General features: G+C 41.5%; 1 protein-coding gene across 3 annotated transcripts in view; it reads right to left on the reverse strand.

Annotated features, from left to right (window-relative positions):
• The window catches only part of HYDIN (HYDIN axonemal central pair apparatus protein), a 421,455-nt gene that overhangs the window by 173,307 nt on the left and 224,060 nt on the right, over window positions 1-24,088 (reverse strand). For 2 of the 3 annotated variants that reach the window (XM_055366390.1, XM_055366389.2), the window contains exons 24-29: window positions 9,222-9,362; window positions 8,464-8,542; window positions 5,554-5,673; window positions 5,085-5,294; window positions 2,350-2,487; window positions 1,849-2,161 (exon numbers count right to left, since the gene is read on the reverse strand). In XM_055366390.1, the coding sequence (XP_055222365.1) occupies window positions 1,970-2,161; window positions 2,350-2,487; window positions 5,085-5,294; window positions 5,554-5,673; window positions 8,464-8,542; window positions 9,222-9,362 (880 nt within the window). In that variant the 3' untranslated portion in view covers window positions 1,849-1,969. Of the gene's footprint in view, window positions 1-1,848; window positions 2,162-2,349; window positions 2,488-5,084; window positions 5,295-5,553; window positions 5,674-8,463; window positions 8,543-9,221; window positions 9,363-24,088 lie in introns of those variants that run through there. The other variant, XM_055366388.2, reaches the window with a different exon arrangement.

The following is a 24,088-nucleotide window of genomic DNA, read 5'->3' on the forward strand; positions in this document are numbered from 1 at the left end:
ATCTTATAAACACATCATTTTGCAAATGTGGGAACGTGTATGTAGAATAAATTCTTAGAAATGAAATTTCTAGGTCAAAGTGTAATTTTGATAGATAAGGCCAAATTATTCTCTATAGAGTTGTTATCAATTTACAATAACTGCAGCAATGTAAATTCAAATGCTTAAAAATCTTAGAGGGCAAGGAAAACATAGCAATTATGATAAAAAGATGGAATAGAAAGAAAACACTGAGTAAATTTTAAAAATAGACAAAATACGGTGAAAGAAATAATAGCAAGCATTTCAGTTTTGCTAATCATAAGAATGTGTTAAATGTTCCTATTGAAACTTGAGGACTCTCAGAGAAGATTAAAAAATAAAATCCAAATAAGTATGTTTTATGAATGATAAGCCTAAAACAAAATGAAATAAGACTATGGGCAAATTATGTAAGGCAAAAAGAAAGCAGCAATCACAATATTAAGACCAAACAAAGCGGAATTCAAAGAAGAGCATTCAAAGGGAACAAGAAGGCAACTGAAGGTAGACAGAACACATAGTCCATGATGAACACTTAATAGTCATGAGATCTTCTGTGTCAACACAGAAACAAAAGGTTATAAACAAAAAGGTGTATGTATTTGTAGAAAACAATAGAGAAATGGACAAAAGTTTTATATACCACTCTTGAGTCTTAGAAAAATTAAACAGAAAAAGATATAGAAGATTTTAATGTTATAATTATTTGGGTTAATTTAGTAGAGAATCCAGATATGATAATCTGGATTCCATAGCCCAGGTAACATTATTTTCAAACATTTGTTAGTATTAAAAATTACTTTAGGTCACTAAAATATATTAATAAATTCACTAAGTAGGAATTTAGAGGGCCATATTATCTGATCATGATTCAAAAAAAACTCAATATTAGTAACAATATAAGTAACAAAAGCAAAAATCATAATCATTTGGAAATTAAAAAAAGAAAAATATATTTTAAATTACACTTGTAAGTAAAACTATAATTTAAGACAACTTAGAAAATAACGAAAATCATAATAGTAAATATTAACATGTATAAAACACACAAAAATTGTCATCTACTTTTTTATCTGTAATTTTCTTAAAATATAAGGGGTAAGGCTAAAGGTGTCCTTAGGCAAATGAATAGTCTTACATTTTTTCATTATTAACTAAGAAAAACAATAAAAGTAGGCATTCAAGTCACGAAGTTAGAGAAACAAAACACAAGAGTGAATTTGGGCTGGGCGAGATGGGGCTCACGCCTGTAATCCCAGCACTTTGGGATGCCAAGGCAGGCAGACACCTTGAGTTCAGGAGTTCAAGACCAGCCTGGGCAACATGGCAAGACCCTGTCTCCAAAAAACAAAAAATAAATAAATAAAATAAACAATAAATACAAAAATTAGCTGGGTGTGGTGGTGCATGCCTGTGGTCCCAGCTATGTGGGAGGCTAAGGTGGGAGGATTGCTTGAGCCCAGGAGGCAGCGGTTGCAGTGAGTCGAGGTCTGCACTCCAGTCTAGGTGACAGAGCCAGACCTGGTCTTAAAAAAAAAAAAAAGTTAATTCAAAAGATTAGCTAAGACAAATTGGGAAAAAAAACCAAAAGGGGAGTTGACCTAACAGATATTAAGATGTATTTCTAAAGCCATAGCAGCTAAAATAGTAGAGTATTAATGTAGGGACAAACAGAGCAATGAAGAATAAAGAGACCAGCAATAAACCCAAATATGTGAGATGATTTAGGGGAAGAACAGACTTTATCATCAAAGATGATGGTGCTCATTATCTTTGGATTTATAAGATTATGAATAATTACACTTTAAAAATATTTTCCTTTTTTTTATAACAATTATGTGCTATTTTCATAATGAGAAAAATTCAACAAATGTTCCTTAAAACTGGTAGATCAACATAATATGAACAAGGAACCACTTTCTCTGTTTGCTTCTGAAACCAGTTTGGCTCAGCGCAGTCTGCTAGTGTTTTCACACTTGCTGAAGTCAGTGGAGAGGAAGCCCTCGGGAATTACAAGGGCAGCGTGAAGACATCGGTGGAAATAAATTAGTCTCATTATCATGGAAAAAAAAAATCCATGGGTTGCATCTGTCTTGTTGATTGCTGTATCCCTGGTGCCTGGAAACTGGTTACTGTGGGACTAAATAAATATTTGTTTAATAAATGAGCGAAGTGGCTTGGATTTTTTTTTTTTTTTTTCTGCTTCTGAGAGTTCTTTAGTTTTAATAAAAAGAAAAAATCACACTTGTAATCCTGGTCGTGAATACTCACCTGCATCGGAGTGGGGCTCGTAGGTTTGAATTCGGGCCCCTCCCACCATTTACTTACAGACACAGGCAGGATTAGTGGCACTCCAGGGAGAAGGTTGTCTGGAGAAGACTGGTGGTCAGTCAGAACCTTGAACTCAAAGCCAACTTTCCCCATGTTCATCAGCGTGATTTCCCTCTCTGTGACATGGTCAAACAGCTTGAGAAGAGAAGGAGAAGAGTGACTCCATCTTGGGATGCGGCTTTGATAGTGACAAAGGTGCAGAAACATGCCTCATGGATAAGGGTGTGACAGCTCCTGATATAAATACTGGTCAGTCTACATCTCAGCATCACAACAAATGCCTACTGGGGCACTAGACTCTGGAAACCTGGCTCTTAGTTCTTCTAAGAACCGATTTAGTTTAGGTACGGCTGTGGGGCTGAGCATTTCACCTTCCTGGGTCTCAGTTTTTTCACTACAGGAACTTGTAATAGAGAATCTTAAAGTAAGCTTTCTACATTAAAAAGATTTGCCTAGTATTCCATGGTGTATATGTGCCACATTTTCTTAATCCAGTCTATCATTGTTGGACATTTGGGTTGGTTCCAAGTCTTTGCTATTGTGAATAGTGAGAAAGTAAGCTCGTAAGGCCCCAGCAAGACGCAGCCATAAAAAATGATGAGTTCATGTCTTTGTAGGGACATGGATGAAGCTGGAAACCATCATTCTCCACAAACTATCGCAAGGACAAAAAACCCAAACACCGCATGTTCTCACTCATAGGTGGGAATTGAACAATGAGAACACTTGGACACAGGAAGGGGAACATCACACACCAGGGCCTGTTGTGGGGTCGGGGGGAGGGGTGAGGGATAGCATTAGCCGATATACCTAATGTAAATGACAAGTTAATGGGTGCAGCACACCAACATGGCACATGTATACACATGCAACAAACCTGCATGTTGTGCACATATACCCTAGAACTTAAAGTATAATAAAAAGAATTAAAATAAATAAATTTAAAAAAAAAAAAGATTTGCCTTCTGGATTCTGTCCTGTAAGAAAAACAAAAGATTTGAGTTTAGAATGTTCTAGAATGAATTTTTCCATTCAAATGGAGAACCATGGGTGTAACAGGCCAGTCATGTTCTTTTTCCTGGAATTTTGCTAACATAATTCACCAGCTGGGTTAGCAGGCCCAATAAACACAAACAGGCCACTTTGGGGGTCCTTAGGAAAAGCTAGGGTGAGGTCTGACTGCTTCAAAGACTATACTCAGAGATGAGCCGAAACCAAGTGCCCAAAGGACCCTGGAGACGACGAAGGAAAGAGAATTCTATTTGGTCAGCATCATGGAGATGGTCTCAGTAGGTGTTGCATGAATCAGATTTTAGGCACAATCTTTGATCTATAAACACACATGCATGCACACAATTCAGTAATGATACATGCAGGAGCTATGTAACGGAGATTCAATCCTCATTGAAATTTGGTAGGAGATATGGTCTCCGAGTGCATAACACAAAATCTGATTGGGAAGAGAATGTGTACTGATGGAATTAATTGACAATTATTCCAAAACAAAAATGGGAAAGTATATTATATTATGGCAAAGACTATCATTAAGTGCCAAGGGAATGTAAAGTAAAAGATAACCCTAGAAGGAGCTGAGCTGGGTCTTATAGGATGTAAAGGTTTGGGCTTGGCAGAGTGGAGGATGAGAGGGATAAGGTAAGACAAAGTGTAGCTGCATGAAGCGCTGGGGTGCACTGGGGCCGGTGGGTAGACCAGCTTGGCCACACTGAAATGTATGGACTACAAGAGGGAATTATGGGAAGTGAAACTTCCAGTGTAAAGATCACCAGTTAATGGAGAGGCTTAGGATAGCCTCACTCAGGTGAGGAATGGGCTCTGACCCAAAGGAACTCATGACAATTGACAGCCAACTCTGACCCAGCACAGCACTGACCAGATGCTTTAAGCAATGACAACTCCTGATGGGATGGGCTTGCTACTCCGTTCCCACCTTATAGATGAGGGACACTGAGGCTTGGAGAGGTGATGTGCCCAAGGTCATGCAGTCGGGAGGAAGTAAAACTGGAATAGGAAGAGGAAGTAAAACCCGAATACAAAGAGGAAGTAGAACCGGAATACGAAACCATGATCTTTGGTCAATATCCCATTGCTTTGCCAAATGCTGCTGGGATTAATTGGTCAGGGACTGACAGGATGACAACACCATTTTGGAAAATGTCGCTGGACTTACTGAATCAGAATCTGCACTTGAACAAAACTCCCAGGTGATTTAATAGGCACACTACAGTGTGGGAGGAACTGCTGTAATAATTTAGGCATGGCTTGATGAGACCCTGTAATGTGATATCAGTGGCAATGGGAAGAGAAAACTGACTCAGAGAGGGATGCTGGTGATGAGTCAGCAAATCCTGGAGGCTTAGAAGGATGTGGAGAGGTGAAGGAGAGAGTGCAGCGGAAAAGCCTTGGAGATTGTGAACCCAAGGGTGGAGAAAATGGTAATGCTATTGAAAGAAATGCAGAAGTTGGAATAGGCTCCTGGATTGAAAGGGAAGTGACCTTGAACATCTAACATGCTGAGTTTCAGGAGACGATAAGAAAAGCAAGTGTAAGTATCTGGCAAACGGTTGGCAGCAGGAGGATGGTCAGGGTTAGGGAGGCTGATGGGAGATCAAGGACGGGGTGATGGCGAGACTATGATGATTGGGGTTCAGGAGAGATTTGTTTAAGATGCTTAAGACAAAACCAGAAAATCTCTACCCGATGGTTTGTGATACCTGTAATCCGTAGTGAATATCCTTGGTGTCAAAGGAATAGTTGACCAGGGACGCCTCTCCCTTCAGTGTTATTTCGTAGGTGGGTCCTTCTTCCACTTCACACAGAGCTTTAGCTTGTGCAATGATGTTAGCGTGTCCATAGAAGGTGAACGATATTTGGTGGCTACTGTGTGGCTGCAACACTCCAAACAGGGGCAAAATATCAAACACCTGCAGAGAAAGTCATTCTGTAAGAGAGCAACTGTTGGGATGAATGCCTGCCAAGGATAAGTGAAAGTTATGTCAATTTACACATTAATTCCAGTCTTTAACTCATTTGATAGAAGGTAGCCCAGCACCCTGAAAACACATAATGGTAATGATGGTAACAGTGCTCTGGTGAGATTTAAGTTTCTAATGTGGGGCAGCTGCTCAGTTAGAAAGTAAAGTTAGTGTCTGATAAGGTCAGGACTCACACGGTGTCACTTACTTCTTCTATCCCAATGGAAAGCATCTCATTCTGTTCACAGGTCTGTAGGGATTCCTGATCCTCCACCTGGCTCTGGCTTGAGTATATTCTTTCTATTTCAGTAGAGCTAATTTTTATTTCCTAGAAATTAAAGATGTGAGGAAAAGCTGGCAAGCATTCAAAATGGATCATCAATTGACAGAAAAATAAAGTATGTTGTATATGATTATAAAAATAGTACATTTTTTCCCAGGGAGATAATTGAGCAAGTGACTATAATGTACATACGAGGATGTTTACTGCAGCATTATTTATAACAGCAAAACTTTGGAAGCCAACTCAGTGCCCATCAATAGGGGGTCACTTTAAATGAAGTGTGTGTGGTACACCTATCCATGAAGGATAATGCATGTGTATTTATGGATAGGGATGATGTGCACAACATATTATTGAGTGAAAAGCAGTCCTATTCATGTAAAATTACATATGCCTCATGTGTCTGAAGGTGTGTGTGTGTAAATTCCTTCAGAGATTTGCATAGGCAAATAGAAATATCTGGGAGGTTGTTTGCTAAGAATTTCGTAGCATTTTTCTCAGTGGGGTAGAAAGAAGATAGGAATTTTGAGGATGTTTGCTTTAATTTTTCTGTATTCTTGAGTTTATATGTACACATATGTACATATATATGTACATATATATTTTATTTTTGAGACAAGATGTCTGTCTCTGTCACCCAGGCTGGAATGCAGTGGCATGATCAGAGCTCACTGCAGCCTTGAATGCCTGGGCTCAAGTGACCTTCCCACCTCAGCCTCCCTAAAGTAGCCAGGACTGCAGGCGTGCACCACCACACCCTGGAGTCTCGTTATGTTGCGCAGGCTGGTCTTGAACTCGTGGCCTCAAGCCATCCTCCTGCCTTGGCTCCCAAAGTACTGGGGTTACAGGCGTGAACCACTGTTTCTGGCCTATTCTTGAGTTTTCTATGACACGCATCTTTGAAAATAGAAAAAGAAGAATTAATATTTAAAAGACAAATATTTTATATACTCACACATACTCATTCTAAAAAATTTTTAAAATATAGAAACCTCCAAGGAAAGAAATAAAAGTCCATCTCAGGTTATACTGTAGATAAATATTATTATATATATGTGTGTATATATAGTGTATTATGTGTGCATATATATTTGTATTCTGATTTTTCAGTTGACCTAATATGAGCGCCATCTTCCCATATGACTGAATATTCTTCACAAACATCACTTAAAGTATTTTAGAAAGTTGATTGTACACGATACAAATTTAAAATATTCAAAAGGATATATGGTAAAAAGATAAAAAAAGACTTCTATCCCTACAGTTCTCCGGTTCTCCCCTCCTGAGGTACCCACTGTCCAGTTTCCTATATGTTGAATTTAGTTATTCCTCTTCATTCAGCTGATATTTACTGGGGACTTACTAAGAACCAGTTCTATATCCTGAGGATATGACGATGAACAAAACAGAAAAAAAATTCCTGCCCTCATGAAGATTAAATTCCAGAGATATTCCATGCACAAGCAAAGATATCTGTGTAACTGTTTGAGAGGTAACACAGTAGCTAAGAGCAAGCAAGATGGTCAAGTCTTCCAGCTCCACTGCTTGATGGACGTGTCCCTGCATTGGTAAAATGGGGAAAGATAGTGGTACCCACCTCACAGGGGTGTTGGGAAAAGTAAAAGAGTTAATGTAAAAAATTGCTTAGCTGGGGGCGGTGGCTCATGGCTGTAATCCCAGGACTTTTGGAGGCTGAGGCAGGTGGATTGCCTGAGCTCAGATGTTCAAGACCACCCCGGGCAACATGGTGAAACCCTGTCTCTACTGAAATACAAAAATTAGCCAGGCATGATGGCAAGTGCCTGTAATCCCAGCTATTTGGGAGGCTGAAGCATGAGAATTGCTTGAACCCAGGAGTTGGAGGTTGCAGTAGGTCAAGATGGTACCACTTCACTCTGGCCTGGGCAACAGAGTGAGACTCTGCCTCAAAAAAAAAAAAAAAAAAAAAGCTTAGGTCAGTGCTCAGTTAAGTGTTGGTTGCTTTCATAGACTTTTTTCTTTATACAAATGTTAGCACACAGTGTACTTTGTTTTGCACTGGGTATTTTTTCTTAATATATCAAAGATTGTGCCAAATTAGTACGTAGAGAACTTTCTCATTTTTAAAAAAGAATTTCATAGTATTGCCTTGTGCAGATGTAATTTAGTTTATTCAGACGGTCTCCTATTGGTGGAATTAAGTTGTTTCCAATATTTCTTGCTTTTACAAACAAAGCTGCAGTGTACAAGGATGGTTACATGCTTTATGCAAGTGCAGAGGTGTATCTGGAGGATAATTTCTAGAAGGGGGACAATGCATTTTAAATTTTGATCTACTTGCAAAATTGTATGTTATAGAGGTTATGCCAATTCATACTCCTACCCACACCATAGGAAAATCCCACTCAACATTATTTCAAAAGATTGCATCACATCATGGACATACAGTAATTTATCTTTCATTTTTTTTTTTCATTTTTTGCTGTTTCTAAAATGTTGTAACAAGCATCTTTGTATGCACATCTTTGTATCTCCAATAGTTTATTTAGGCCATCATTCTAGAAGGAGAATTTAAGGGTATTAATTTTTAAGCCCCCTTTGTTTTTGCTACAGAATTATTAAGAAAATATTTTTCCTTTAGTATCCTCTATCTAGCGTGTAGGAACATCACAAGTGTAGGCTCTCACTGAGTGTTGGCTCTGGGGTGTTTGGCTGGGAAGAAATGTGGGTAAAGCTGTACGGCTTTGTCCCAACTAAACCCAAGCATTGTACTGGCCACTCTGCTCCTGATTCTGCCTTTGTTTTATGGGAAGGACCCTTGACCTGCCTACCCTCCCCATGGAAAGGACACCGTACATCTGAGATCACACTGGAAGCTTTCGTTTTTCTTAGTTCTTTTTCTTCAGGCCTGGCATCTTCATCCACAAGGACAGTCCTAGGAAGTTTAATGAAATGCAGAGATTCACTCATTGGGCTGTCATCGCCACACAGTCTCAGGTGCATAACAGCCCTGTCTTCCTCTTCTCCCTCTACCACACCCCCAAACGTAAGGGGGATTCTCAATCAAGGGACACCTTTCTCAAGAGGTCAGCTGGTCAGGGCCCTGTTGCCCTATGCCCCCAAACATGTGGTCTAGGCCACTGAACTGGTCAATTTTTCACGGGGCTCAACCCTTTTTTACTGGCCCATCAAGCCCATGTTCAACTTACAAAAAGTCCTAGGAAGCTCTAGCAATTCTTCAGACAATGTGGGTGTTCTATGTGCTCAATGTTGTTTCCCTATTTATTGGAGCATTTTATTGTGAGGACATAATGTTTGGTGAATTGATATATCCTTTCCTGCTTGCTACCCTGGACCCAATCCTGACTGTAGACCTTGGACATACAGAGAGGACAATATGATAGCAAGGGCTCAGTCCCCCAGGACTCATGATGGTACCCTCTCCCTATCCCAGATGTCTAGTCTGGGGCCTACACATAGAAGACATTTATTAAACTGTTGACTGGGGACTGGATGAATGAACCAATGAGGGATGAGTATTGAGAATGTAAGTCCGTGTAAAGAAAAGAAAAGCTACTACAAAAAATCTATGTTGGCTTTGCATTTGCACTTACTTAACAAAATCATTTAAATCCATCTCGGGGGACTCTACTGTAACTAGGATTGCTGGTGGGCTGGCAGCCTCTGAGGTTGCTGGGATGGACTCCATCTGGGACAGTGGGGCACTGTAGGGCTTCTTCGGCAATGTCACAAACCTACCAAAGCATGGGACAGGGAATAGGGGGAGACAGGAGACATCAGTTTTTGCAAATCAGTGTTCAGTGGGCTCTCAGTTTCTAAGGCCAAACTCCAAATCCTAGACCAGGCAGATCTAGTAGGGACCACCCTACACCCTCCCTTGAACTTGCCTTCTTCAAATCTCAGCTAAAGTTTCACTTGCTCTTAAAAAGTTTTCTGACTACCAGTCTAGGCCCAACTTCTTTCCTCTGAGTGTCCATAGCCCCCTGGGCTTCCCCTTTCACACTTATTTTTACCATCCCTGTTAGATGTGGACTCGCTGAGGACTGGTATCCAATATGGTGTCTAATCCAGTGCCTGGCCTGGAATAAGTAGTCGGCATGGTCATGAATGAATGAGCCACTGGGGATCCTGCTCCCAGCTCACCAGAAAGCAGGGCTAAGACTCAGCTGAGGCCTGGGAAGCACTCTCTGTTAGGGGCCTGGAAGTGCAGGCTTGGGTTTCTTACATGACCTTGCCTCCTACAATGTGACCTCAGCGCCTTGCTTGCCACACCCTAGTCCCGGTCCCACCAATGAGCTGTGCTGCCACTCAAGTTCTCTGAGCAGAGGAACCCAGGGGAAAAGCAACTGTACCGGCTGGTGCTGAAGCCCATATGTCCAGGTTCCACTGATTAAAAAGGCCTTTGGATGTCACAAAGGCCAAGGTTGTGGGGTCACCCCCATTCTTCCTGTTTCCCCTTGGTGTGTGGCTTTTTCTGGACCCCTCTCTGACCCTCCCCAACCTATCTCAAGCCCTTGATGTTAATTTTAATCTATTTCACTTATATACTCATTCTGGCCCCATCTGTACTCAGAGGCTCAGCACAAATGTCATCTATTATGTGAAGCTCCCACCACTGGCCTATCTTCCCACCGGAAGAAATTCTCCCTCCCTTGGAAGCTTCAGAGCATTTCATCTGCACTTCTTTTAGGACACTGTCCACTCTAACCATGTCCTAGAGTATCATTTCCTAAATTTCAGGGATCCTAGAGTATCATTTCCTAAATTTCAGGGATCCCACTACCATCTTCGTGATTTGTAAGCACACAGTTTGATGAGTTGTATACACATCTGTGGAACTATCACCACATTAATAAACAGAATGTTTCCATCATCCTAAAAAGTTGCTTTGTGCAAACACTCATCTGCTTAATATCACTAGAGATTAATTTGCCCACACTTTCATAGAAATGAAATTGGAAACATGTACAAATTTGTGTCTGACTTCCTCTGTTTGGCATGATGTTTTTGAGATTTGTCCATGTTGTTGCATGGAGCAATGATTCTGTTCTTTCTTTGGAGCAGTATTCCATAGTGTGGATGTTTTCCCATCTTTTTGTTGATGGACACCTTTACTATTTCTAGCTTTTAGATACTATGAATCAAGTTGCTATGAACATCTGTGTACAAGTCTTTTTGTAGACATATGTTTTCATTCTTCTTGGGTAAATTCCTTGGAAGCGAATTGCTGGGTTGTATGGTATATGTATATTTAACATTACAAGAAACTGCCAACCAGTTTTCCAAAATGGTTGTACCACTTTACACTACCACCTGCATTGTATGAGAGTCCTCGTTGGTCTGCATTCTCATCCACACTTGGTATTTAGTCTTTTACATTTTAGCCATTCAAATGAGCATACGGTGATATCACATTGTGGTATTCATTAATAGGCTTATTTTAAAGGAAAATTCTATGTCATTTACTATATAATATAGTAAATGATATAGTCTATGTCTATTTCATTTACTATAAATGAAAACACAGGATTATCTAGCATATTTAGAAAAATCAACACAATGGAAAAAAATCAATGTAATTATTTTCTTGCCTGGTGAAGGCTCTGAGCTGAGCTCTGGTTGCTCTTTTTAAGAAGGGAAAACACTGGGCTGGCATGATCTTGGCTGGGCTTATTACTGTATGGAAGGAGGATCCACGGTGTCCCCCCTTTACATACCCTATTGCACAGGGTCTTATACATACAGCCCAAGCTCAACAGATGTTTGGTAGATTGAATGAATGGATGGATGCATGGATTGATGGATGGATGGATGGGTGTGTGGAATGTTGAGTGAGAACAGTTGAATAGCGTAGACGGTAATCTGACTATTCTGCACCTTGTCTGTCAACCTGGGATAAAGAGTGGGGATGGGAAAGCATGGAGAATTCACAGAGTATGGAAAAGCTCTTTTCATTTTTGGCCTGAGCTTCCATTTGACTTGTTCCAGACCAGATGTCTCTAGCTGACTTTACCTCTGGCTGAAACCACTCCATTAGGGGCAGAGAACACATGTTGGGCTGGGTGCTAACAAATCTCCCGGGAAGCTCGTTAAAATAAAGATTCCTGAACCTTGTCCTCTGACAGATTACAATTCAGCATGTCTCAGGAGTTAGATTTTTAACAGCCTTCCCAGGCAATTCTAATGGGCAGCCAGATTTAGGAGCTGCCGTGGGTAGGAATGGAAGCATGACAGCTGAGGATGGAGCTGATAATTAATATGGGGCTATCACTGCAGCCTTAACAGCTAGGGACAGTGAAAATCAGCCGAGGACAATTCTGAACACTTATGAAATCACTCCAGGTCAGCAGAGATGCCTGGCGAGGCTCTGCCGGCTCGCTGCCCCACATAATAGCACTCACCCATCCAGCCTTTGCACCCCTGTGGGATGTGCTGCATAAAGAGAAAACAAATGGGAATTTCTGTAATGGAAAAATACAAAGCTGTAGAGGGTCTTCATACCTGAGGAAAAACAACACCTCAGTTGACAATGCTACCTGGACTATTGGGAAGTGAGAGGTCTTTCTGGAAATCAACAGAGGAAGGCAGAGCCGCCCTCCCTGCTTGCCGCCTGAGCCACAGGAGACAGTGAAACATTTACCGTAATGAGGACTTTACGTTATTAAAACCAGAAAACCTGCTCCAAAATATTGAAATAGAATGCTGGTAGAGTTTTTTTGGATCAGATTTCCTTTTACCCTCAGGAACAGGTGATTACATTCCTGGTATGCTGACCCAAACAGGAGTAGATTCAGTTATTTTTAAAAGGGAGTGCATAGCAAACAAGAACAATCGATACTGCTCCAATTCCAGAGCTCCCTGTATCAGAATCATGGGAGAAGCCAGGAAAGAAATGTTCCCTGTAGCTGCCAGAGAATCACATGCATGTCAGACACCCGCTCATCAGCAGCACTGGCTTTGGGGGCAGTGGTTTCCCTCCTCATGTTTTATTTTCAACTCTTGGGGAAGGATCACCACAATCTTTTGTGCTACAAAGTTAAAAAAAAATCCACCATACTTCTTTCCTGTCCTGTCTTCACTGGAAGCAGTGTGGTGCTAAAATAAAACCCTGATGAACAAGCTTGTATTTCAGTTAATGTTCTGTGTTGCAGCTTCCATGATCTTTGCAGATGGGATGGTGGATGCTGGACACCCATTGAAGTCTGCGCAGTGTAGTCTTGTGGGAAAAGGTGGCAGGGGTGGGCAGCCCTGCAGGAGACACATTGATTTCTAATTCACTGATTCATTAGACTTGGCTTCTGGGAGTGTCCACTACAGAGGATGAAATCAGCTGGACAAGAAGGGCCTGCATATGCTGTTTAATATTTTTTTAAAACTGATGACTGCAGCAGATGCTGCCAGTGCACTTCATTAGGGTGATGCCCCCAGGTGCTGTGGGTGTGGCTGTACCTTCCTCTGGAGCATCGCCTTGGCCTGATGGGAGATGTCTCACTCACCCTGAGCTGCCTTCCCTCTCATTAGGGTATGACTTATAGGAAGGAGTGACTGATAGGGGTGGCAGCTATGAGAGCCCAGCCTCCTTGTCTCTGAGTGGGACAAACTGTGATGTAACTTACACTCCAAAGCTCCCCACGGGATCAGGCAGAGGTGAGACTTCTGAAATCACATCTTCCCCTAGTTTTCTTCTGGCCCTATCTTGCTTCCCTTAATTTCTTATAGTTCTCCTGAGAGCCCTCCCTCAATAAATCACCTCAAGAACCACACTCTCAGGCTCTCCTGGGGAATCCACTACAGTGTTGTAGGATTCTAAAGATGAGAAACCCAACCCTTGCTTCAAGGAGCTAAGAGGCCAGTGGATCAGAGTCAGAGCCACAGGAGTGGCTGTGCTTTAGGGTACAAGTGTTCCAGCAGGGAGCCAGGCAGTGCACAGGGGTTCTGAGCATGGCTGTGGGGTCAGAGGGCTTGGGTTTGAATTCCGGCTTCCCCACTTGTGCACTATGGGGCCTGGGGGCTGTGTTAGTAAGAGAACTCTCCGCATCTGATTGCTGTGAGCCATAGTTCACATAATGAGCCCCATGGTGCCAGGGTCATAGCAAATGTCCAATGAATGTGAGCTGCTCTTGTGTGGGGTTGGTGAGGATTACCATCATTTTTGGAATTCAAATGAGGGAGGTACTAACTCTTCTTGGATGCATACAGAAGTCTTCATGGAGGAGGATATGGTCTAACTATGCCTGGGAGAAAGAATGGAAGAAGAGTGGGGGAAACGTGCCTGCAAAGCAGCGGTCCCCAACCTTTTTGGCACCAGGGACTGGTTTCATGGAAGACAATTTTTCCATGGACTGGGTGGGGTGGTGGGGGGATGGTTTCAGGATGATTCAAACACATTACACTTATTGTGCACTTTATTTCTATTATTATTACATTGTAATATATGATGAAACAATTATACAACTCACCATCATGTAGAATCAGTGGGAGCCCTGAGCTTGTTTTCCTGCAACTAGATGGTCCCATCAGGGGGTGATGGGAGACAGTGACAGATCATCAGGCATTAGATCCTCATAAGGAGCATGCAACCGGGATCCCTTACATGTGCAGTTCACAATAGGGTTTGTGCTCCTGTGAGAATCTAATGCCGCTGGATACCTGACAGGAGGAAGAGCTCAGGTAGTAATGCGAGTGGTGGGGAGTGGCTGTAAATACAGATGAAGCTTCGCTTGCTCACCCGCCACTCACCTTCTGCCGTGTGGCCCAGTTCCTAACAGGCCACAAACTGGTACTGTTCCTTGGTGGGTTGAGAACCCCTGCTGTAAAGGAAATAGGATTCCCCAGGGACAGGGAAGAAGTCTGTTGTGGGAGCAGCGTATGTGTAGGTGCCAAACGGAAGCAGGTGATGGTGATGACAATGATGATGCAGAATACAGAAGCAATGAGGTGGGGCCAGTGATGGTCAGCACTGGGGGCAGGCATGACAGGAAGGGGGATAGTAGCCATGGGGACTAGCACTGACCCCAGCAGTCACTTTGACTGCTCTCATGCACCTCTTCCTCCTGGCAGTGAGCAGTTAACATCTACCTAACCTTTAAGCGTTAGCTTAGATGTTACTTTCAACGGAACATCTTCCCTGACCCCCAGGTCCAGGTTCAGGGGTCATCTCCATGCTTCTACATCCCACACTGTAATTTACTCATCAGCAGGGGCAGAAGCCATGTCTGTCTGTCTCACCACGGTCTCCAGCACTGGGCACCATACCAAGCTTAGAGTCAAGCCTAACATTTGTTGAATGAAATTCTAGTCAAGAGTACTGTAGTTAACTCCCTGTAGTAAAAACAGTTATAAAGATCTTGTTTTGCTCAAATGTTATATCAGATGGTCTACTATTTGTAAAAAAGTAATCTGTCCAATTCCAGTAAGCACAACTGTTTGTAATACAACTTTGCTTCTCCTCCCATCAACAGATGGAGTCTATTTTCTTCAGGCCTTGCATCTGGGCTTGGCTTGACTCCTTTGGCCAATGAGGCATTCAAAAATGTGATGCAAACGGCAACTTGAAAACTACCTAGGCAATTCACAGATTCATGAGAACTAACACATATTTTCTGTTTAGACAATTATGTTTCGGGTATTTTGTTCCGTGATGAAAGCTAACATATACAGATTGGTTTTATTCTCCCTAGCACAGTGCCCTGCACAATTACCCTCAATAAACAACTACAGAATGAACAAGTGGAATGAAAACATTTCAAGTATATGGAAAGAAAATGTCAATATTCTTAGTGGTGCAAGCTGGTCATCACCCTTATAAATCACTGATATCAAAATGAGAAAATGATCCACAGTAGCCACTGGTGCCTTGCGTGGTCAGAGGTCCAGTGATGAGAGCATCCAGCACTTCAAAGGTCTGAGTGTGCGCTAGTAGCCTCTGTGAATTAATTTCATGCTGAGATTATTTTCTCCTGCAGTTCCAATCTCATATTTCCATTGTTCCTAATTTATAATCTGATGCAAATCATGCATCTTTACTTGTCAGATCTTATCAGGTGGCTTCCCAAATTCCTATTCTTGCTCTTAGCTGTCTAACTTTGCTTTTCTCATTTTGTAAACCCCCTGCCTCTCATCCATCCTTCCTTCCTTCCTCTGACTCTACACATCGCAAATCTGCTCCAGATTAGGCAAGCCCCTGACTGCTGTTTCTAAAGGGAGCAGATTATAATATTGCTTTAAACTATATTAAAAGTGGGCATATTTCTAAGCCCCTCTGGGTGCAGACACAAAGTCCCTGCCATGTTTCCATATTTATTGTCTAGATTTGTGGTCCTACACTTGCTGATCATCCTACATTGGGAAGCAAATGACAGATGGAAACAGATGGGCTGGCCCAGTGCCTTCTCTAGCAGCATGGTCTAGCTCTGCCACGTGAGAAGGGGAAGCCAACTAAAGACATGTCTCTATTATGGAAAGCAGCCTCCCCTAGCCCTCTGACGTTATTATACTACAGAATACTTCCAACTGGTCACGTGTGCTAAGGTGGAAACTGACGAGGGATCGCTGAGAGGCTGAAACTCAAGTTACTCAGAGCTTAGGAGATGAAAACCATCTTTTTAAAAGGTTCTCAAAAGGAGTTGCAATTGGAGCCTCTAGAACAGTGGTTCTCAGTGTTGGCTGGCCATTGGGATCCTTCATGGACCCTTAAGAAAGACTGAAGCCTGAATCCCAACCATAGAGATTCTGATTTACTTGGCTTCAATCTATTTGAAACTTCCCAAGGTGATTCTAATGTGCATTCATGGCTGAGAACCACTGACCTAGACGATGGTAGTGAGAAGGTCATGAATAGTGGCAAAGCAACTGCATCAAGTAAGAGCCCCAATTAAGTAACTGCAGCTGACCTTATCATCACTATTCCCTACCAGGAACTATGAAGCACTTGATAAGCACTGCCTAATTTAATCTTCACAACAGATTGAGGAGGAAGCCATTATGATTATCCTGTCTTCAGATGACAAAACTGAGGCTCAGAGGACAGGTCAATGGCTGCGTTAGACCCACACCAAAGCTCATGCTCTTCGTGACTTTGCTGGAGAGTCTAGCCAATCCACAGGTGAGGGTTTCTCCCGGGTCCCTTCATGTCATGCCATACCCAGGGCAGCGACTCCCAAAGCAGGTCTTCTCATTCCAAAAGTAACTGGAACCCACAACATAAGGAATATACAATGTGTTGTCTAGAACCTTTGGAAGAAGAGGAACCCATTCTGATTGTAATCTGAATGAGCAAAAGCAAGACACCATTGACCTTGCCCTTGAAGTAACTTTGCAGAAACAGTTTTGCTGTCAGGTGAGTAGTGGAGGAATGTGCCCAGAATCTACCTCGAAGCTCTCTAGTCTAGATGGATTTCTGTGTAAAAAGGCCACTTCTATAAAGCTCCAGAAGGTGTCCCCACTGCTACATGATCTTAGAAAGGCTGCCAAACAGGTAGACTGTGAAATCTCCCTTATCAGCTTCATAGCTCTTTAGGAATACTTTCAAAACAGGTTGGTTTTTAAAGTCAATTTCTTTTAATGTCTGGCTTTCAGTAGATTGTAGCTAGCTTTGGGAGGATTTTAATTAATATGAACATGTAGACCAACCAAATGAGCCCTTTTTACGAACATCACTCCATGAACCAAGTGGACACAACCCTGACTTAGGTTCAGATATGCACTGATAGTTTCCGCTGATTTCATTAGAAGCTGGCTTAGCTCACATTGAATCTCTGGAAGTCTGATGCCCTCCACTGATATTGGAAACATCGGGAAAATGCCTTAAAAAGAATGAAGCTATAATAAGGTGACTAGAGTTCTATAACAACACAAAAGCAGGAGAAAAAGTTTTATAACACTCACAATTGAAATGAAAAACAGTCCAATTCAGTTACCTATGGTGTAATGGATATGGTAACTCAGGAAATGAGACTAAGCTGAATTGCAAATAGAAGTAGACTGTATGGGCCCTAACATGGAGATAGCTTCAAATAGAAGTAGACTGTATGGGCCCCAACATGGAGATAGCTTTTAAGTTATATATAAAGAGAGCTAAAGGCCTACCCTGCTCCATAAGTTTCCCTGTGCTTGGCCCTGAGTCACTTGCAGGTCAACTACAAAGGCAGGAAACTTGTCTCTGGAAGCTCAGATTTCAGAGATGGCAGACAGCCCTCTCATTAGCCTCAGTGGGTAATTTGACCCCCCGGTCAGATAAATTAGCTGACCCACCGCAGCAGAAGAGGAGATTCTAGATGAACAGGCTATAGGAGGCCTGGATGATGAAGGCCCTGGGAAGGTTCTGGGGACACCAGAGATGGAGTGTAAAGTGGTCTACTGCTCTCAGGGGACTTCAAATTTACTAACAGTATCGTATTTGTAATGGGGATCATGAGCGCGGACATTGATTATGCTTCTCAAACTATGTATCTATGTTACAAATACTTTTGCACATACAATGTAGTTTCATAATAAAATCATTGCTGACCTTCTGCAGGGGCAGTTTCAGTCAAGTGAGGAGCCAGTTTAAATTGGGTTGGGGAATGAATGCAGGCAACTAGGGTACTCTGTTTTCTTCCATTGCCTGGTAGAGAGTTGGTAATTAATGCAAGAGGATTAAGAGAAGGGCTTTCTAAGAGGTGAAGCACTTGTACTGTAGGCAAAGGAATAGGAAGCCTGAAGATACTGAGAGTGAGAGGAGATTATTGCTAGAGAGGAGAACAGACAGAAAGCTTGGCCTGGAAAGGCAATAGATGCTTTTTTTCTGTACAGTCACTCTCTGCATCCGTGGGTACCGCATCCAGTGATTCAACCAACCAGGAATCAAAAACTTCTGAGAAAAGAAAAATGACAAAACCCAACAACACAACAATTTAAAAAAAAACACATAAAAAATGAATACAATACTGCAACTATTTACATAGATTTACATGAGCTATTAGGGGTAATCTAGAGTATCTAGGAGGGTGTTGGAAGGCTATAGGCAAATAGAACACCATTATATATAAGAGACTTGAGCATCTGTGGATTTTGGTATTCTCAAGGGCCCCAACTTTCAGTGGATACCTGAAAGACAACTGTAGATTTGAAAACATTCATGTATTTCTAAAAAGTGAAAGGCTCATCTTCCTCTTGAGTCACAGGGAAGGAAATGGGGTGGTGAAAGCAACAGCTCAAAGAAAAGTAATCTCAGGTTGGTCTGCAGCCAGGGGAGACCAGAGGGAAGAAAGCCACCAGCAGAGTGAGGTAGGGAGCCTGGAGGGAGGATTCCTGGGAAAGATGATGAAAGGCAAGGCAGATCCAGGAAACACTGTGGAGGAAATGCTGGTGGAAACACTTGGTACGATCATATTTAATTTTGTCCAATCTGGTGGGTATGTAATGGTGTCTAGTTGTAAATGTTTTAATTTTCATTTACAAGATTACTAATGAGGTGGAACATCTTTTTATTCTTTATTGGCCATTCATATCTGTTCTTCTGTGAAATACCTGCTCATTCTTCTCTCCTGGGTTTTAGTTGAATTCTGTCTTTTCCTTCAAGGGCATTCTTTATGTAGTATGTAGACTGATCATCTGAAGGTGGTTTGTATGCCAAAACTGCTCTCTGTTAGTGCCTTGTCTTTGTACTCTTTTAATGGTATCTCTTGATGCAGAAAGTTCTCAAATTCAACATAGAGATTACGGATAGTTTCACTATGATTTTGTGCTTTTTGTATCTTGTTTAAGAAATTCTAAGGCTAGGCAAGGTGGCTGACACCTGTAATCCCAGTACTTTGGGAGCCCAAGGTAGGAGGATTGCCTGAGGCTGGGAGTTTGAGACCAGCCTGGGCAACATAATGAGACCCTCATCTCTACAAAAAATTTAAAAAGAGCATTAGCCAGGTGTGGTGGTGTGTTGTCTGTCATCCCAGCTAGCTGGAGGGCTGAGGCAGGAGAATCACTTGAGCCCAGGAGTTTGAGGTTGCAGTGGGCCATGATCATGTCACCACATTCCAGCCTGGACAGCAAAGTGAGACCCTGTCTGTTAAAAAAAAAAAAAAATTCTTCCTTATTCAGAGTCAGAGATCATCAAAGCATTGCCCTACATTTTCTTCAAATTAAAAAAATTGACTTACACTTTTCACGTTTGTATCTTTAACCCATTTGGAATTAATTTTTTTTTTTTTGAGATAGAGGCTCACTCTATTGCCCAGGCTGGAATGCAGTGACACAATCTTGGCTCACTGCAACCTTCACCTCCTGGGTTCAAGCAATTCTCCTGCCTCAGCCTCCCGAGCAGCTGGGATTACAGGCACATGCCACCATGCCCAGTTAATTTTTGTATTTTTAGTAGAGATGGAGTTTCACCATGTTGGCCAGGCTGGTCTCAAACTCCTGACCTTGTGTAACCTGCCTTGGCCTCCCAAAGTGCTGGGATTACAGGTGTGATTTTGTATAGTGTGAGTTTAAGGATCTGTTTATGCCTTTTTCTATATAGATGACATATTGTTTCTGGATCAGTTACTGAATAGGCCATCCCTTCTCCTTTATTCAAATATTTCAATTTTGTCATGTTTCCATACATGTAAGGGCCTGTTTCTGGGGTCTTTGTTCTGTTCCTTTATTCTATTTGCCTATCTGTGCACAAATACCACACGTTAAACTTTATTATATTTTTACAATAAGGCTTGATATCTAGGAGCTTGGCTAGTCTCGTCCCTCTTCTATATAAAGTTTAGGATCAACCTGTCAGGATTTTGATTGGAAGTACATTTAAACTATAGATCATTCTGGGGAAAAATGACATCTTTACTGAACTGAGCCTTTTAAATCAATGAAACAAGTATATCTCACCATTTATTTAGGTCTTATTTAATGACTTTAGATAAAATTATCATTTATCCATAAATATTGTGTTTTTATGTTACATTTATTTCTAAGTACTTTTTTTTTTTACTGCATTCTATTTTCTAGTTGTTGCTGCTATACAGAAAGGCAATTGAGGTTGGGTGTGTTGGCTCATGCCTGTAAGCAATCCCAGCACTTTGGGAGGCTGAGGTGGGTGGATCACCTGAGGTCAGCAGTTTGAGACCAGCCTGACCAACGTGGTAAAACCCTGTCTCTATTAAAAATACAAAATTAGCTGGGCGTGGTGGCAGGCACCTGTAATCCCAGCTACTCAGGAGGTTGAGGCAGGAGAATTGCTAGAACCCAGAAGGCGGAGGCTGCAGTGAGTCAAGATCGCACCATTGCACTCCAGCCCAGGGGACAGGGCGAGACTCCATCTCAAAAAAAAAAAAAATGCAATTGAATTTTATAACTTTATATCAATCCATCCTCCTCACTCGATTCTTTCATTAATTCTACTAATTTGTCTGTTGATTATTTTGCGTTTTCCATGTAGATAATAATTACATGACTTTTGTTTCTTCCTTTCCCAATCTAGTCTCTTTTATTTACTTTCCTATCTTCCTACACTGGCTAGGATCTTTAGTAAATTGTTGAATAGAAATGGAACTCTTGGCTAGGTGCGGTGACTCACGCCTGTAATCCCAGCACTTTGGGAGGCTGAGGTGGGCAGATCACCTGAGGTCAGGAGTTCAGGACCAGCCTGACCAACATGGAGAAATCCCATCTCTACTGAAAATACAAAATTAGCCAGGTACGGTGGCGCATGCCTGTAATCTCAGCTACTCAGGAGGCTGAGGCAGGAGAATCGCTTGAACCTGGGAGGCGGAGGTTGTAGTGAGCCGAGATCATGCCATTGCACTCCATCCTGGGTAACAAGAGCGAAACTCCATTTCAAAAAAAAAGGAACTCTTGTCTTATTTTTGATTTTTAAAGGAAATGACTTTAACATGTCTTCATATTTTAAAAAGTTATCCTTGATCAGGTTAAGGAATTTTCACATGAATAGTTGTTTGGTTCTACTGAAATTTTTCCTGGATTTATTGAGATGATCATATGTTTTTTCTTCTTTAATGGGGTAGTATAGTAAATTGAATCACCGGATTTTGTAATGTTAAACCAACCTTGCATTCCTGGAATAAACTCAACCTCATTATATCTTATCTTTTTATGCTTTGCTGGATTCAGTTTGTTAATATTTTGGTGAATGTTTTACATTTATATTTTTGAATTAATGAGTGTGAAATGGCCTGAAATCTTTATGTCTGTGACCTGGTTTAATGGGTTTTGGTATAAAAATTAAGTTAGTTTTATAAAATAAGTTGGGTAAGATTGTCTTTTATATTTTTCTCTGAAAAGAGTTTAAGTTTGAAATAATTTATTTCTTAAATCATTGGATGAACTGTATCTATCAGGACTTAGTGGGTTCTTAAAAATGGGGATATTTGAAACTATTTCTTTAATGGTTATAAGACCATTTGGATTTCTTTTTTTATAAAAGTCAGTTTTGGCAAGTCGTATTTTTCTAAGAATTTGTCCACTTTATCTAAGGTTATTCAGAAGTATGTTTTAAAATGTCTAAGCCTGTGTTTTTGTTTACTTGTTTGTTTCTTGTTATCTATTTGCTATTGATTTCTGACAGAACAGATTCTTTGTTGAGATCTGCTTTAAGCCCTAGTATACAGTAATTTTTCATAACTGTAGCATGGGGCCAGAAGATTTTTTTTAGTGCAGTGTTCTACATATGTCAATTATAGTAAGCCTATTAAATGCATTCAAATTGTCTATAATAGAGTTGTTTGCTAGAACTTTAAGCAATGATAGAAATATTCTCTATCTGTGCTGTCCAATACATAGCCACTAGCCACATGTGGTCAACTAGTACTTGAGAGGTAATTTGGTTTAGATGAGGTCATGAGGGTGAGACCAGCCTCACGGAATTAGTGCCCTTATAAGAAGGGACACCAGAGTGTTCTCTCTCTCCTTTTGCTATATGATCACATGGTGAGAAGGTGGCTGTCTACAAGTCAGGAGGATAGCCTTCATCAGAACTTGACTATGCTGGCACTGTGATCTCAGACTACCAGTCTCCAGAACTGAGAAATAAATATCTCTTGTTTAAGTCACACACTCTATGATATTTTGTTACGGCAGCCTGAGCTCAGTAATATAGTGTAATACATTACACTTAAGTGTAGAAATTTCAACACTGCTTTGTGACTTAATGTAATTCTTAAATAGTAATTAGGCATCAGCTAACTCAGCCCTAGCTACAGATGTGAGGGTTCCTTGGAGGAAGCCCAGGAACTAATGGGGCTGGGAAGAAGGAGAAAGAAGGACTCCTTTACACTTTCTTTCACTCAGCATGTCTGTTCTGAAGTGATCTACATAAAAAGTGTTCTGCTGTAAAAAGCCTGAACACAGCTGTGTTAAATAATACATATATATGTTTGTGTGTCTATTTATTTTGAGAATTTGCTTTATAGCAAACCTGATTAATTTATATATCATATGTAATACACCTATTATATTTAATTATAATTATACATGTATTTCAAGTCTATTTAAATAAGCGATATTCCTTCTCAAGGAGCAAAGTAAACCTATAGATCTTAGATATTTGATATTGCCCCTCCCTCAATGGCAGTGAACCAAACTGTAGGAATGATGTCTAGAAGAAAAAACAATTCCACCCCTATGACATGGGGCTGAACTTGAATTTCCAAACCTGTTAATAGAAGGACAGAGTCAGAGGTTTCAAGCCCTTCGGAACAGATGCAGGATGGCTTCTCCAGGAGCTACCTACTTCCTCCCCTAAAGGATGGTCAGTTAGAAGCTGGTGATGAACCTGTGGGCAGAATCCCATGGCAAGGCAACAGCCCTACAGGAACAGTCTACCCAGTATGTGGCAACAAGTAGGGAATATTGCCCTCCTGTGAGGGTATCGTGGCCTCAAAAGAGAGGGTCAATAGGAAAGAGTAGCAGGAAGCAGGCTTTGCTGCCAACATGCTCCCTGGTGGGGCCTCACCCAGTTAAGGCAAAAACTAAGAGGATCCCTGAGGTTCCTGATAACTCTGGTATGGAGCCAGCCAGGCCAAGGAAATCCTCAGTTCCTGCCTGAATCAGGAACCACTGGCTATCACAGGCAGTTGGGGTATGATTATCACTAAAAATCCCCTGTAGGGCACAGTCTCATGATGAGAGCTCCCACCTCTAGCAGCTCTCACATGTTGATTCAGGGACTCAGGATAAGGCTGGGAGCCACCACCCAGAGGATCCTTCCCTCCACCCTGCACTCAGCCCTCTAGGGGCAGCAGGCGTCTCTTCACCCTGTTGGGACTGATCATCTAGCTAGCCCCAGCAGACCCCGTCAATATTCCCACCAGATTTCTTCACTGGGTAATATTTGCAAGGCTGAGAAGTAGAGGGCAAAGTGCTGAACTGTGGAACAAACAGTAGCTGTGGATTTTTATGAACCTCTTGTTTCCTCATTCAGCTTATAAACTCTTGATGGGAAAAGACTGTGCTTCCTACTTATCCTCACCCCACCCCT

Source organism: Gorilla gorilla, chromosome 18 (genome assembly GCF_029281585.2).
Source record: "Gorilla gorilla gorilla isolate KB3781 chromosome 18, NHGRI_mGorGor1-v2.1_pri, whole genome shotgun sequence".
Classification (NCBI taxonomy): domain Eukaryota; kingdom Metazoa; phylum Chordata; class Mammalia; order Primates; family Hominidae; genus Gorilla; species Gorilla gorilla.